This window comes from Mobula birostris, chromosome 5 (genome assembly GCF_030028105.1).
Source record: "Mobula birostris isolate sMobBir1 chromosome 5, sMobBir1.hap1, whole genome shotgun sequence".
Taxonomy (NCBI): domain Eukaryota; kingdom Metazoa; phylum Chordata; class Chondrichthyes; order Myliobatiformes; family Myliobatidae; genus Mobula; species Mobula birostris.
The window spans coordinates 1,938,099-1,952,073 of NC_092374.1; the positions used below are offsets into that span (position 1 = coordinate 1,938,099).

Sequence of the window (13,975 nt, forward strand, 5' to 3'; positions counted from 1 at the left end):
CCTCAGGAATTTTCTCTGAAAGAATTATAGACCAGTTAGATGTTAACCTAACTGCAGTGGCTGGGAAAATGTTGGAGTCCATTATTAAGGACAAAATTTCAGGGTAATTGGAGACTAATGTTAAAATAAGTCAAAGTCAGCATGCTTCCTGTAAAGGGAAATCTTGCCTGATAAATCTGTTAGAGTTCTTCGAGGAAGTAAAAGCAGGGTGGACAAAGAAGAAGCAGTAGATGTCATTTACTTGGATTTTCAGAAGACATTTGATAAGGTGCCACACAGGAGGCTGCTTAGCAAGATAAAATTCTGTGGCGTTACAGAAAAGATACTGGCATGGATAGGGGAATGGCTGACAGGTAGGGGGTAGGGACTGGGAATAAAGGGAGCCAATTCTGGTTGGCTGCCGGTGACTAGTTGTGTTCCTCAGGGGTCAGTATTGGGACGCTACATTGTTTGTCAATGATTTGGATAATGGAATTGATGGCTTGTGGCAATAGTTGTGGTTCATACAAAGATAGGTAGAGGAATAATGTTGAGGAAGCAATGCAATTAGAGCAATTGGAAGAATGGGCAAAAAATTGGCAGATGGAATAGTGTTGGGAAATGTATGACAATGCATTTTGGTAAAAGGAACAATAGAGCAGACTATTATCTAAAAGGAGAGAAAGTTCAAACAACAGAGGTGCTGACGGACTTGGGAGTCCTCGTGTAAGACTTCCAGGAGGTTGATTTACAGGTTGCGTCTGGTAGAGAAGGCAAATGCAATGTTGGCATTTATTTCAAGGGGAATAGAATGTAAAAGCAAGGAGATAATGCTGAGGCTTTACAAGACACTGGTCAGGTGGCACTTGGAGCATTGTCAACAGTTTTGGGCCCATATCTCAGAAAGGATGTGTTGTCATTGGAAAGAGTCCAGAAGAGGTTCACGAGGATGATTCCGGGAATGAAGGGGTTAACATGTGGGGAGCGTTTGGCAGCTTTGGGCCTGTACTCACTGGAATTTAGAAGAATGTGTGGGGATCTCACTGAAACTTACCGAATGTTGAAAGGATTAGATAAGGTGAATGTGGAGAGGATGGTGGGGTACTCAGAACTAGAGGGCACAGCCTCAGAATTGAGGGGTGACCCTTTAGAAGAAAAGCAAGGAGTATTTTTTTTAGCCAGAGAGTAGTGAATCTGTGGAATGCTCTGCCTCAGACTGCGGTGGAGGCCAAGTCCGTGGGGATATTTAAGGCAGAAGTTGTTTGTTTCCTGATTGGTCAGGGCATCAAAGGCTATGGTGAGAAGGCAGGTGTATGGGGCTGAGTCGGATCCGGGATCAGCCATGATGAAATGGCAGAGCAGACTCAATGGGCTGAATGGCTTAATTCTGCTCCTATGTCTTATGGTCTTATGGGTGAAGCAGGCCATTGGTGGTGGGGCCAAGCAGAAGGCAACAGTGGAGATTGCCCCGCCCAGGTGACAGGGTGTAGCATGATGCTGCCTGACCTGCTGAGTTCCTCCAGCATTTTGTCTGTTTAAGACCTTAAGATAAAGAATAGAATTAGGCCATTTGGCCCATCGAGCCTGCTCTACATTTCATCATGGCTGATCCAATTTTCCCTTCAGCCCCAATCTCCTGCCTTCCCCCAGTAACCCTTCATGCCCTGACCAATCAAGAATCTAGCAATCTCTATCTCAAATATACATTAAAAACTTGGGCTATACAGCTCCCCGTGGCAAAGAATTTCACAGACTCACCACTCTCTGGCTAAAGAAATTTCTCCTTATCACCATTCAAAAAGGACAACCGTCTTCTCTGAGACTGTGTCTTAGACTCTCCTACCACAGGAAACATCCTCTCCACCTCCACTCTATCAAGGCCTTTCACCATTCAGTAGGTTTCAATGAAGTCTTTCTTCTGAATTCCAGTCAACACAGGCCCAGAGCTTCAAACGCTGTTCATATGACAAGCTATTCGATCCTGGAATCCAGACATCCCACCTCTCCCGGAAATTCCGGGAGTGTCCCGCAAATTAATACTGGCTCCCTGATGCCCACAAATTATATACAATGTCCCGGAAATTGATTTTTTTGAGAGCGAGCTCAAGAGCAAGAAAGCAAGGGCGAGTGAGCACAAGTGAGGAAGCAAACGAGAGAGAGCGAGAAAGCAAGCACAAGAGAGAGAGTGAGAAAACAAGCGTGCGATAGAGAGAGAGCGAGAGAGTTCCAAAAAAAGTCAGAGTGGCAGAGTGTTTCAAAGAAAAAATAAAATGTACGTCAGCCCAGACTACACTAAAGTGGACCCCTGCCTAATAGGGGTCAAAATAATGACAGTGTTGCTCACTGCACTGTTTGCAACAGTGACTTTTCTATTGCCCATGGTGGGTTAAGACTGTAAAAGGCATGTTGAGGTGAGTTTAACAGGTGTCATTCGTTCATTAGCATAGCTAACGTTATTTAAACTAGCTGGCCAGCTGCTAAGGAGCTACTCTATTGCAGACATCCCACCTCTCCCGGGAGTCTCCCACAAATTGATGGTGCTACCTCCCTGAAATGAGTTTTTGCAGGGTGGGATGTCTGGGAATCATTTTGGTGAACCTCTTTTGAACCCTCTCCAGTTTCAGCATATCCTTTCTGGGGCTCAAACACCTCTCAATACTCTCAGTGAGGCCTCACCAGTGCTTTATAAAGTCTCAACATTACATCCTTGCTTTTATATTCTATTCCTCACTAAGATTACATTTGCCTTCCTCACCACAGACTCAACCTGCAAATTAACCTTTAGGGAATCCTGCACAAGGACTCCCCAAATCTATTTGCACCTCAGATTTTTATATTTTCTCTCCATTTAGAAAATAGTCAGCCTTTTCATTTCTTTTACCAAATTGCATGACCATACACTTCCCGATACTGTGTTCCAACTGCCATTTTCCCCTCATGTTCCACTTAAACATTTCACCTTTCACCTTTAACCCATGGCCGAAAGTTAAAATCTCACCTCCATGGAAAAAGCACACTTGCATTTACCCTTTCTATTCCCCTCACAATTATGTATACCTCTGTCAAATCTCTTATAGTTTTCTACATTCCAAGAAATAAAGTCTTAACCTATTCAATCTTTGCTTATAACTCGGGTCCTCCAGACCAGGCAACATCTTTGTAAATTTTCTCTGTACTCTTTCAACCCTATTTACATCTTTTAAATCGGTAGATGACCAAAACTGCACCCAATACTCCAAATTAGGCCTCATCAATGTCTTGTACAATGTCAACATAACATCCCATTTCCTGTGCTCAGTACTTTGATTTATGAAAGCCAATGTGCCAAAAGCATTCTTTACGACCCTATCTACCTGTGACGCCACTTTCAACAAATTATAGGCCTGTAGTCGCAGATCCCTTTGTTCTGCCACACTCCTTGGTGCTCCACCATTTACTGCATAAGAGCTACCCTGGCTGGACCTCCCAAAGTGTCAAACCTCTGTTTTAAATTCCATCTGCCATGTTTCAGCCCATTTTTCCAGCTGATGCTGATCCCTCTGCAAGCCATGAAATCTTCCTCACTGTCACCTACACCTCCAGTCTTGGTGTCATCCACAAATTTGCGGGTCCAGTTAACCACATTATCATCCAGATCATAAATACAGATGGCAAACAACAACGGACCCAGCACTGATCCCTGTGGCACACCACTAGTTACAGGTCTCCAGTCAGAGAGACAACTATTTACTACCACTCTCTGGTTTCTCCTAGGAATCCAATGTCTAATCCAATTTACTACTTCATCTTGAATGCCGAGCAACTGAATCTTCTTGACCAACCTCCCATATGGGATCTTGTCAAATGCCTTGCTAACATCTTGTCGACAACATCCACTGCCCTGCCTTCATCAACTTTCCTGGCAACTTCTTCAAAAAACTCTGTAAGATTGGTTAGACACAACCTACCACAGGCAAAATCATGCTGACTATCCTTAATCATCCATGTCTATCCATATACGAATATATCCGATCCCGCACAATACCTTACAATAACTCTCCCACTACTGATGTCAGGCTCACCAGGCTATAATTTCCTGGTTTATTTTTAGAGCCTTTCTCAAGCAGCGTAACAACATTGGCTATCCTCCAATCCTCAGCCACCTCACCTGTAGCACAGCGTGATTGAAACATCTCTGCTAGGGCGCCAACAATTTCTGCACTTGCCTCCCGCAGGGTCCGAGGAAACACCTTGTCAGGCCCTGGTGATTTAACCATCCTAATTTGCCTTAAGATAGCAAACACTTCTTCCTCTGTAATCTGTACAGGGCCTCCCTTCTATAGACTCTGTGTCAGTCTCCTGAGTAAACACAGATGCAAAAAAGATGCATTTAAGATCTCTCTCGTCTCTTTTGGTTCTACACATGGATTACCATTCTGATCTTCCCAAGGACCAATGTTGTACCTTGCAATCCTTTTGCTCTTAACATATCACTAGAATCCCTTAGGATTCCCCTTCGCCTTGTCTGCTAAGGCAACCTCACGCCTTCTTTTAGCCCTCCTGATTTCTTTCCTGCATCTCTTATATGCCATAAGTACCTCACTGGTTTATACTCGTCTATATCTGCAATCCACCTCCTTTTTTTTCTTAACCAGGGACTCAATATCTCTTGAAAACCAAGGTTCCCTGCACCTGTATTGCCACCTTCAATTCTGACAGGCATATACAAGTTGTCTGGGGTCAGAAGAATTTTGGGATTTGTAACCTCCCACACCTTTTCCTTACTGATTCTGCATTCTTTCAGATCTTGCCTTGAAATAGACCCAGGCTCCTCAAAAACACCCGGGGAGGGGGCATTTTTGTAACCTTATGTTTAATTATTCAGTCATTCTTCAGTTCGAATCATAATTTCCCATTTCTGTCTGTGTCTGATCTACATTTATCTTCACGTATTTATGGAAATTTTGACAAGGCCTCATATTCCCTGCAAGTTCACTCTCATTTTCCATCCTCCCCCCCTTTGTCAATCTTTTTGTCCCTCTTTTCTGAAGACCAAATTGCTCTCATTACCCAGGTCTGCTACTATTTTTCCAGCAATTTTATACATCTCCACTTTGGTTCTGTTAAACTCTCCAGTTTCCATTGCCGATCACGGTTCAGATCCCCTCCCTGACGGGGATGAATGGTTGTTATTATTTACAAATGCGTCTTTAAGTATTTCTCATCGTCAATCCACCATCATTCCCTTATTGATAAATAACTCTATTTCAGAATCAGGTTTAAAGTCACTGGCATGCGTTGTGAAATATATTTTTATAATTGTTAAACATTATTGTTTTTCATTGCATGTTGCACCCTGACCACAGCATTTTCCTAATACGAATAAACGTATATAATGTGATTCAACCAGCAAACATCTCAAATCAGTCTCAGCCGACGTACACCACTGACTCTACAGTTAACTTTGTTCAGATTAGACCATCAGACTGGCTATTTGGCCCATCGAATCAATCACAGCTGATCCTTTTTCTTCCCTTTCTCAGCCCCACACCCTGGCCTTCTCCCCGTAACCTTTGGTGTCATGTCCAATCAAGAAGTGTAGGGTAAGATGAAGGAACACATACCATTCCTCATAGAGGGATCAGAAGTGGAGAGAGTGAGCAGCTTCAAGTTCCTGGGTGTCAAGATCTCTGGTGTTCTAACCTGGTCCCAGCAGAAAGAAGGCAAGACAGCGGCTATACTTCATTAGGAGTTTGAAGAGATTTGGCATGTCAACAAATACACTCAAAAACCTCTATAGTTGTACCGTGCAGAGTATTCTGACAGGCTGCATCACTGTCTGGTATGGAGGGGCTACTGCACGGGACCGAAAGAAGCTGCAGAGGGTTGTAAATCTAGTCAGCTCCATCTTGGGGACTAGCCTACAAAGTACCCAGGACACCTTTAGGGAGCGGTGTCTCAGAGAGACATTATTAAGGACCTCCAGCACCCAGGACATGCCCTTTTCTCACTGTTACCATCAGGTAGGAGATACAGAAGCCTGCAGGCACACACTCAGTGATTCAGGAACAGCTTCTTCCCCTCTGCCATCCGATTCCTAGATGGACATTGGACACTTACCTCACTTTTTTAATATTGTATTTCTGGTTTTGCACATTTTTTATAAGCTATTCAATATACGTAATTGATTTACTTATTTATTATGTTTTATTTTATTTATTATTTTTTTTCTCTCTGCTAGATTATGTATTGCATTGAACCGCTGCTGCTAAGTTAACAAATTTCACGTCCCATGCCAGTGATAATAAACCTGATTCTGATTCAAGAACCTATCAATTTCTCTGTAAATACACCAAACGACATGGCCTCCTTAACTACCTGTGGTAACAAATTCACCACCCTCTGGCTCAAGAAATGTCTCTGCATCTCTGTTTTAAATGGATGCTCCCCTATGCTGAGGCTGTGCCCTCTTGTCCTAGACTCTCCAACCATGGGAAACATCCTTTCCACATCAGGGCCCCAAACATTCCTTCCAAGTGAGGCAACACTTCACTTGTGAGTCTGTTGGGGTCACCTATTGCATCCGGTGCTCCCGGTGCAGCCTCCTCTACATCGGTGAAACCCGACGCAGATTGGGGGACCGCTTCGTCGAGCACCTCCACTCCGTCCGCCAAAACAGACAGGATCTCCCGGTTGCCACCCACTTCAACTCTGCTTCCCATTCTCATTCGGATATGTCCATACTTGGCCTCCTCTACTGCCATGATGAGGCTAAACTCAGGTTGGAGGAGCAACACCTCATATACCGTCTAGGTAGTCTCCAGCCCCTTGGCATGAACATTGAATTCTCCATCTTCCAGTAATTCCCTCCCCCTCCCTTCCTCTGTCCCTATTTCACTCTGCCCCCTCCCAAAGCGGCCTATCACCTCCCTCATGGTTCCACCTCCTTCTACTACCCATTGTGTTTTCCCCATTCCTTCTTCACCTTTCCTGCCTATCACCTCCCTGCTTCCCCTCCCCCATCCCTTTATCTTTCCCCTCACAGGTTTTTCTCCTGGAACCTACCAGCCTTCTCCTTCCCACCTTCTTTATAGGGCCTCTGCCCCTTCCTCCTACAGTCCTGAGGAAGGGTCCTGGCCCGAAACGTCGACCGATCTTTTCCACAGATGTTGCCCGACCTGCTGAGTTCCTCCAGCGTGTTGTGAGTGTTGCTTTCCCCATCTACTCTGTCTCAGCCTTTCAACATTCGAGAAGTTTCACTGACATCCTCCCTCATCCTTCTGAATTCCAGCATGTACAAACCCAGAGCCATCAAATGTTCCTCATATGATAACCCTTTCATTCCTGGAATCATCCTTGTGAACCTCCTCTGGTCGCTCTCCAATGCCAGCACATCTTTTCTAAGATGAGGGGCCCAAAACTATTCACAATACTCAATTTGAGCCTCACCAGGCAATTCACCAGTGCCTTATAAAGCCTCAGCATCACATCCCTGCTCTCGTATTCTGGACCTCTTGGAATGAATGTTAACATTTGCCTTCCTCACTGCTGATTCAACCTGCAAATTAACCTTAAGGGTATTCTGCATAAGGGCTCCCAAGTCCACTTGCATCTCAGACTTTCTGATTTTCTCTCTGTTTAAAAAAAAGTCTGCACATTTATTTCTTCTACCAAAGAGCATGACTATGCATTTTCCAACATTGTATTTCATTTGCCACCCTCTTGCCCATTCTCCTAATCTGTCTCAGTCCGTTTGCAGCCGACCTGTTTCCTCAACACTACCTCCCCCTCCATCAATCTTCATATCATCTGCAAACTTGACAACAAAGCCACCTGTTCCATCATCTAAATCATTGACATACAGCATAAAAAGAACTGGTCCCAACACCACCCCTGCGGAACACCACTAGTCACTGGCAGCCAACCAGAAAAGGATCCTTTTATTCCCACTTGCTGCCTCCTACCAATCATCCAATGCTCTAACCATGTTAGTAACTTTCCTGTAATACCGTGGGCTCTTAACTTGGTAAGCAGCCTCATGTGTGACACCTTGTCAAAGGCCTTCTGAAAGTCCAAATATACAGCATGCACTGTATCCTTCTTGTAATCTCCTCAAAGAATTCCAACAGGTTCATCAGGCAGGATTTTCCCTGAAGGAAACCATGCTGACTTTGTACTATCCTGTCCTGTGTCACCAATTACTCCATCACCTCATCCTTAACAATTGACTCCAACATCTTCCCAACCACTGAGGTCAGGCTAACTGGTCTATAATTTCCTTTCTGCTGCTTTTCTCCTTTCTTAAAGAGTGGAGTGACATTTGCAATTTTCCAGTTCTCTGGAACCATGCCAGAGTTCAATGATTCTTGAAAGATCAATGCTAATGGCTCCACAATTTCTACCGCTACATCTTTCAGAACCCTAGGTAGGTACCAAGATATCTGGCTGCTCTCCCTCCCCCTCCAAAGTGCTGTGGACATTATCCAAGACATCCTTGACCCTGGCACCTGGGAGGCAACACACCTGGCGAGTGTCCATTGGCCTTCATCTACCATGAGATTGAGTTTAGGAGCAGTGTGGAGGATCAGAGGGATCTCGCGGTCCAAGTTGAATCTGTGGTTAAGAAGGCATACAGTGCATTGGCCTTTATCAACTGTGGGATTCAGTTTAAGAGCCGAGAGGTAATGTTGCAGCTCTATAGGACCCTGGCCAGACTCCACTTGGAGTACTGTGCTCAGTTCTGGTCACCTTACCACAGGAAGGATATGGAAACTATAGAAAGGGTGCAGAGGAGATTTACAAGGATGTTGCCTGGATTGGGGAGCATGCCTCATGAGAATAGGTTGAGTGAACTCGGGCTTTTGTCCTTGGAGCGATGGAGGATGAGAGGTGACCTGATAGAGGTATATAAGATGATAAGAGGCATTGATCGTTAGGATAGTCAGAGACTTTTCCCCAGGGCTGAAATGGCTAACATGAGCGGGCACAATTTTAAGGTGCTTGGAAGTAGGTACAGAGGAGATGTCAGGGGTACGTTTTTTTATGCAGAGAGTAGTGTGTGTGTGGGATGGGCTGCCGGCGACGGTGGTGGAGGTGGATACAACAGGGTCTTTTAAGAGACTCCTGGATACGTACATGGAGGTTAGAAAAATAGAGAGCTATGGGTAACCCGAGGTAATCTGTAAACTAAGTACATGCTCGGCACAGCATTGTGGGCTGAAGGGCCTGTACTGTGCTGTAGGTTTTCTATGCTTCTGTACATCCAAGTGTCAATTCAAATCCACAGAATCTCCTGTCTGTTCCTCTAAACTACTGAATCCTCTATCACTACAGCTCCCCTCATCTCCCTCTTTCCTTTCTGCACCTCGGACCCACACTCACTGCCAGTAACCTGGTCTTCAGAGCATTCCCATGGGAGGTCATCCCCCACAACCATCTCCAAACCGTTATACTTATTATTGAAGGTACTCGCACAGGGGTGCCCTGCGGTAACTGCCCATTCACATCTCCATTCTTTCTCCTGACAATCGCCCAGCTTCCACCTCCAGCAACTTAGAATCTGATTCTGCTAGTTCAGTCTCCATCTTAGTATCAGATTCTACCATGTTACAGTTTGGTGGATGAGGTCCACAGCCTCAGGCCTGAGGAGCAGAGGCTGGCTCAGCTCTCAGAGCAGGAGTGGGGTCAATCACAAGTAGGGTGCCTGTAACTAGCACCAAGCTCCTGGGCGAAGGCGAGGAAGGTGGGGGAGAGCGGAAATCGCGCGCACATCAGAGAGACCATGAGATGGTATCAGAGCTGATGAAAACAGCACGGTGGGGGAGGGAACAGTTTCCGCTGCATTCGTCAGAGACGCAGACCAAGCCGCAAGCTCACTCAGCACCTGTTGTTGGACCCAGCGAGAGGTTGAGCTGGGCCTTGACACCATAGTAGAGGCCATTCAGCCCAACAGCTCCCTGCTGGCCTCTTCCGACCCTTTTCATCACCCCACCGAGACACAGGGAGGAGATCAAAGAGGGAGTGGAGTGATGTAATGGGCGAGCGGGAGAGAAAGTGGGGTGTGGGAGGGGAAGGGAGCAGATGTCCTGGTGTTGGGGAAGGGAGAGAAGATGGTGACTCAGAGCCTGGTACCCCGGGCCAGAGAAGGAAGGGCATTGTAGGGAGGGAAGGGAGGGGAACTGGTGTCTCAGGACCGGAGCGCTGGGATGGAGGGAGCAGGAGCCACAGACATCTCCCCTGGGGCATGCTCTGCATCTCATGTTGTGCAGGCAGTATCTCTCCCACAATGTACAGATCAGGATGTCAGCAAATTGCGAGTTCTGCAAGCACGATGCAGAGTGTCAGCAGAGTGGGACAGCTCAGCCCCTACACAGCACGTCTGGAAACATATTGAGCAGCCAGCAACCAGCGTGGCCAGCCGGATACTGGACTGTCGTGAGCCCCTGTCCCATGGAGATAACGTGGGGAAACTGACTCACAGGTCAAAGCCCACCATGGGGTCCAGCTCAGTTCCAGGGCCTTCACCTCCCCAGTATATGCAGGCTCCTTGACCTCGGCAACCCAGACCCCTCATTGTTCACTCCATAACTTCAGTCCCTCACCGTTCTCCCAACAGCCCAAACACTTCACCGATCTCTCCATAACCTCAGAATCTTCACTATTCTCTCCATAACCCCAGACTCTTCAGCATTCTCTCCATAACCCCAGACTCGTCACCATTCTCTCCATAACCCCAGACCCCTCACCATCCTCTCCATAACCCCAGACCCTTCACCATCCTCTCCATAACCCCAGACCCTTCACCATCCTCTCCATAACCCCAGACCCTTCACCATTCTCTCCATAACCCCAGATTCTTCACCATTCTCTCCATCACCCCAGACCCTTCACCATTCTCTCCATCACCCCAGATTCTTCACCATTCTCTCCATAACCCTTCACCATTCTCTCCATAACCCCAGACCCTTCACCATTCTCCCCATAACCCCAGACCCTTCACCATTCTCTCCATAACCCTTCACCATCCTCTCCATAACCCCAGACCCTTCACCATTCTCTCCATAACCCTTCACCATTCTCTCAATAACCCCAGACCCTTCACCATTCTCCCCATAACCCCAGACCCTTCACCATTCTCTCCATAACCCCAGACCCTTCACCATTCTCTCCATAACCCCAGTCCCTTCACCATTCTCCCCATAACCCCAGATTCTTCACCATTCTCTCCATCACCCCAGACCCTTCACCATTCTCTCCATCACCCCAGACCCTTCACCGTTCTCTCCATAACCCCAGACCCTTCACCGTTCTCTCCATAACCCCAGACCCTTCACCGTCCTCTCCATAACCCCAGATTCTTCACCATTCTCTCCATAACCCCAGACCCTTCACCATTCTCTCCATCACCCCAGACTCTTCACCATTCTCTCCATCACCCCAGTCCCTTCACCATTCTCTCCATAACCCCAATCCCTTCACCATTCTCTCCATAACCCCAGACTCTTCACCATTCTCTCCAGAACCCCAGTCCCTTCACCATTCTCTCTATTACCCCAATCCCTTCACCGTTCTCTCCATAACCCCAGACTCTTCACCGTTCTCTCCATCACCCCAGACCCTTCACCATTCTCTCCATAACCCCAGACCCTTCACCATTCTCTCCATAACCCCAGACTCTTCACCATTCTCTCCATAACCCCAGACTCTTCACCATTCTCTCCATAACCCCAATCCCTTCACCATTCTCTCCATAAGTCACTGGGTGTATTTAAGGCAGAAATTGATAAGTTCTTGATTGGATATTGAATTAAAGGTTAAGGGGAGAAGGCTGGGAAATAGGGTTGAGGAGGAGAATTAAAAGAATCAGCCATGAATGGCACAGCAGACACGATGGGCCAGATAGCCTAATTTCTGTTCCTATGTCTTATGGTCTCGCCATATCCCCGGTCCCTTCAATATTCTCTCCATAACCCCAGTCCCAGTTCTTACTACCTATTTTCATGTTTTCATCGGGTTGCTGTCACTCATTTTTATCTTGCATTTTTTAATCAATTTCAAGATTCTCCTTTGATGAGTTCTACAACGCTCCCGACACTCGAGTCTACTGCTATTTTGGGCAACTTCACAAGTCTCTTCCTGTAATTTAAGATTATCTTTTATTTCTCTAGACAGCCACAGATTAGTAGTTGTTTCTGTTGGGTTTGAAAGGAGTATGTATCTCTTGCAGCATCTGTATTATACTTTAAAATGCTAAATGCTATTATTGAATGCTCAAAGTACCTTCAATTCAGTTGACTGCGTCCCTTTCAATGTGTTCTCCCAAACTACGGCAATCAAATATCCTCTCGTACTTCAGTATTTGTCTGTTTAGGTTTAAGATACTGACCACGCATGGAGCTTTGAATAACACATTCCATCACATTGTGCTCTCCCTTGTTCACTCCTGGACGTACGGATCAGTAAATCATTGTGTATACCACGATTGACCCTCCATCTTTGCTCACGTTTCTCTCGTCTTTGTGGAGCGAAGACTCCCTGACGACCTCATCAGCCCAGTCACACACCTATCGAGTTCCCTGCTTTATGCCATGCTAAATATCACAACAACTATTTGAAGACCCATGAAGAACGGCAACCAAGATTTTCTGCCCTTTTCTATTTCTTTGCTCGACACAGATACAGTCGATTTGAATTCTACATCATGATCTGTCAAGCCAAGATCCTTTCTCACCCAGATTATAATTCCATTTTGCCCTAATTATTATTCCATCACACCCCAATTATAATTCCCTCTCACCCGGATTATAATTCCGTCTCACCCTAATTATAATTCCGTCTCACCCTAATTATTATTCCATCACACCCCAATTATAATTCCCTCTCACCCCAATTATAATTCCGTCTCACCCCGACTATAATTCCCTCTCACCCCGATTATAATTCCGTCTCACCCCGATTATAATTCCGTCTCACCCTCTTTTGGCCGCTCCTTTCTAAATGCCTAACAGCTGGAACATTTAGATTGCAGCTTTGCGCACCCTGTAGCCACGTTTCGCCAGTAGCAACTACATTGTACTCATTCACCCCTATTGTGAAATTAGTGAGTTACCTTAAATGCAAACACAACACATCTAATCTATTATTTTTACATTTTTCAGTTCTTTAATTCCTTTATTTCTGTTTTAATTTCTAACTTCTCCTTCCCGCTTTGCCTGACAGGTTTCATCCATTGTGGAGCGACTTCAAACTCTCTGCAATTACACCAGCAAACCTACCCACCCCTGTAAAGGAATTGATCCCAGCACAGCTACACACCCTGTAAAGATACCGATCCCAGTCCTGCTGAGGTGACCCCATTCAAGTCGTACAGGTCTCCCGGCTCCTGATGTTCCAGTTCTCAGATATCTAAAGCTCTCCCTGCCAAACGCCATCCCTCCTGCTGCACACTCATTTCATCTCAGCACATTATGTGGCACGAGGAGTTATCATTAACATCTAGATTGGATTCATCGTCAGGAGAAGGGGCCGGGGAGACTGGTGAAAGGGCTGAACAGCCTCCTATTCTGAGAATACTCTGGGCCTCAGTAAAAACGGCTGAATTCGCAAACTGGGACCTGCCACCTCATCCTGGGCCCTGTCCAATAGCCATGGGATTACACAGAGGAACTTACCCCGCCTTGGGGAGCCCACATGTAGGATTGTGCTCGTCACCAACAATGTCAGGATGGTGCTGCTGACAGACTCCATGTGAAGAGGCCCTGGCACTGAGTCAGTCCGATCACCGTGGCTACACGAAACCTCACACGTACCAGCACTGAACAGGCAGGAAGTGAGAAAGAACAACCCACCAAGGAAACATTAACTGTTCCAAGACAATCACACCAGCAGCAATGCCATACCCAGTGATATCACGTGAAGACTGGTGGCAGCTCCCTGAGCTGGAGAGACTGGCCCTTTCGCTCAACATCCAGGCTGATGTCAACCTGGCCCTTAACACCCAGAAGACCAAGGAGATCAT

General features: G+C 46.2%; 1 protein-coding gene across 1 annotated transcript in view; it reads right to left on the reverse strand.

Moving 5' to 3' along the window:
- LOC140197491 (receptor-type tyrosine-protein phosphatase T-like) overlaps positions 1-13,752 on the reverse strand; it is a 156,475-nt gene extending 142,723 nt beyond the window's left edge. The window contains exon 1 of the mRNA XM_072257472.1: positions 13,629-13,752. Coding sequence (XP_072113573.1) covers positions 13,629-13,704 — 76 coding nt within the window. The 5' untranslated portion in view covers positions 13,705-13,752. The remainder of the gene's footprint in view (positions 1-13,628) is intronic.
- Positions 13,753-13,975: the final 223 nt, after the last annotated feature.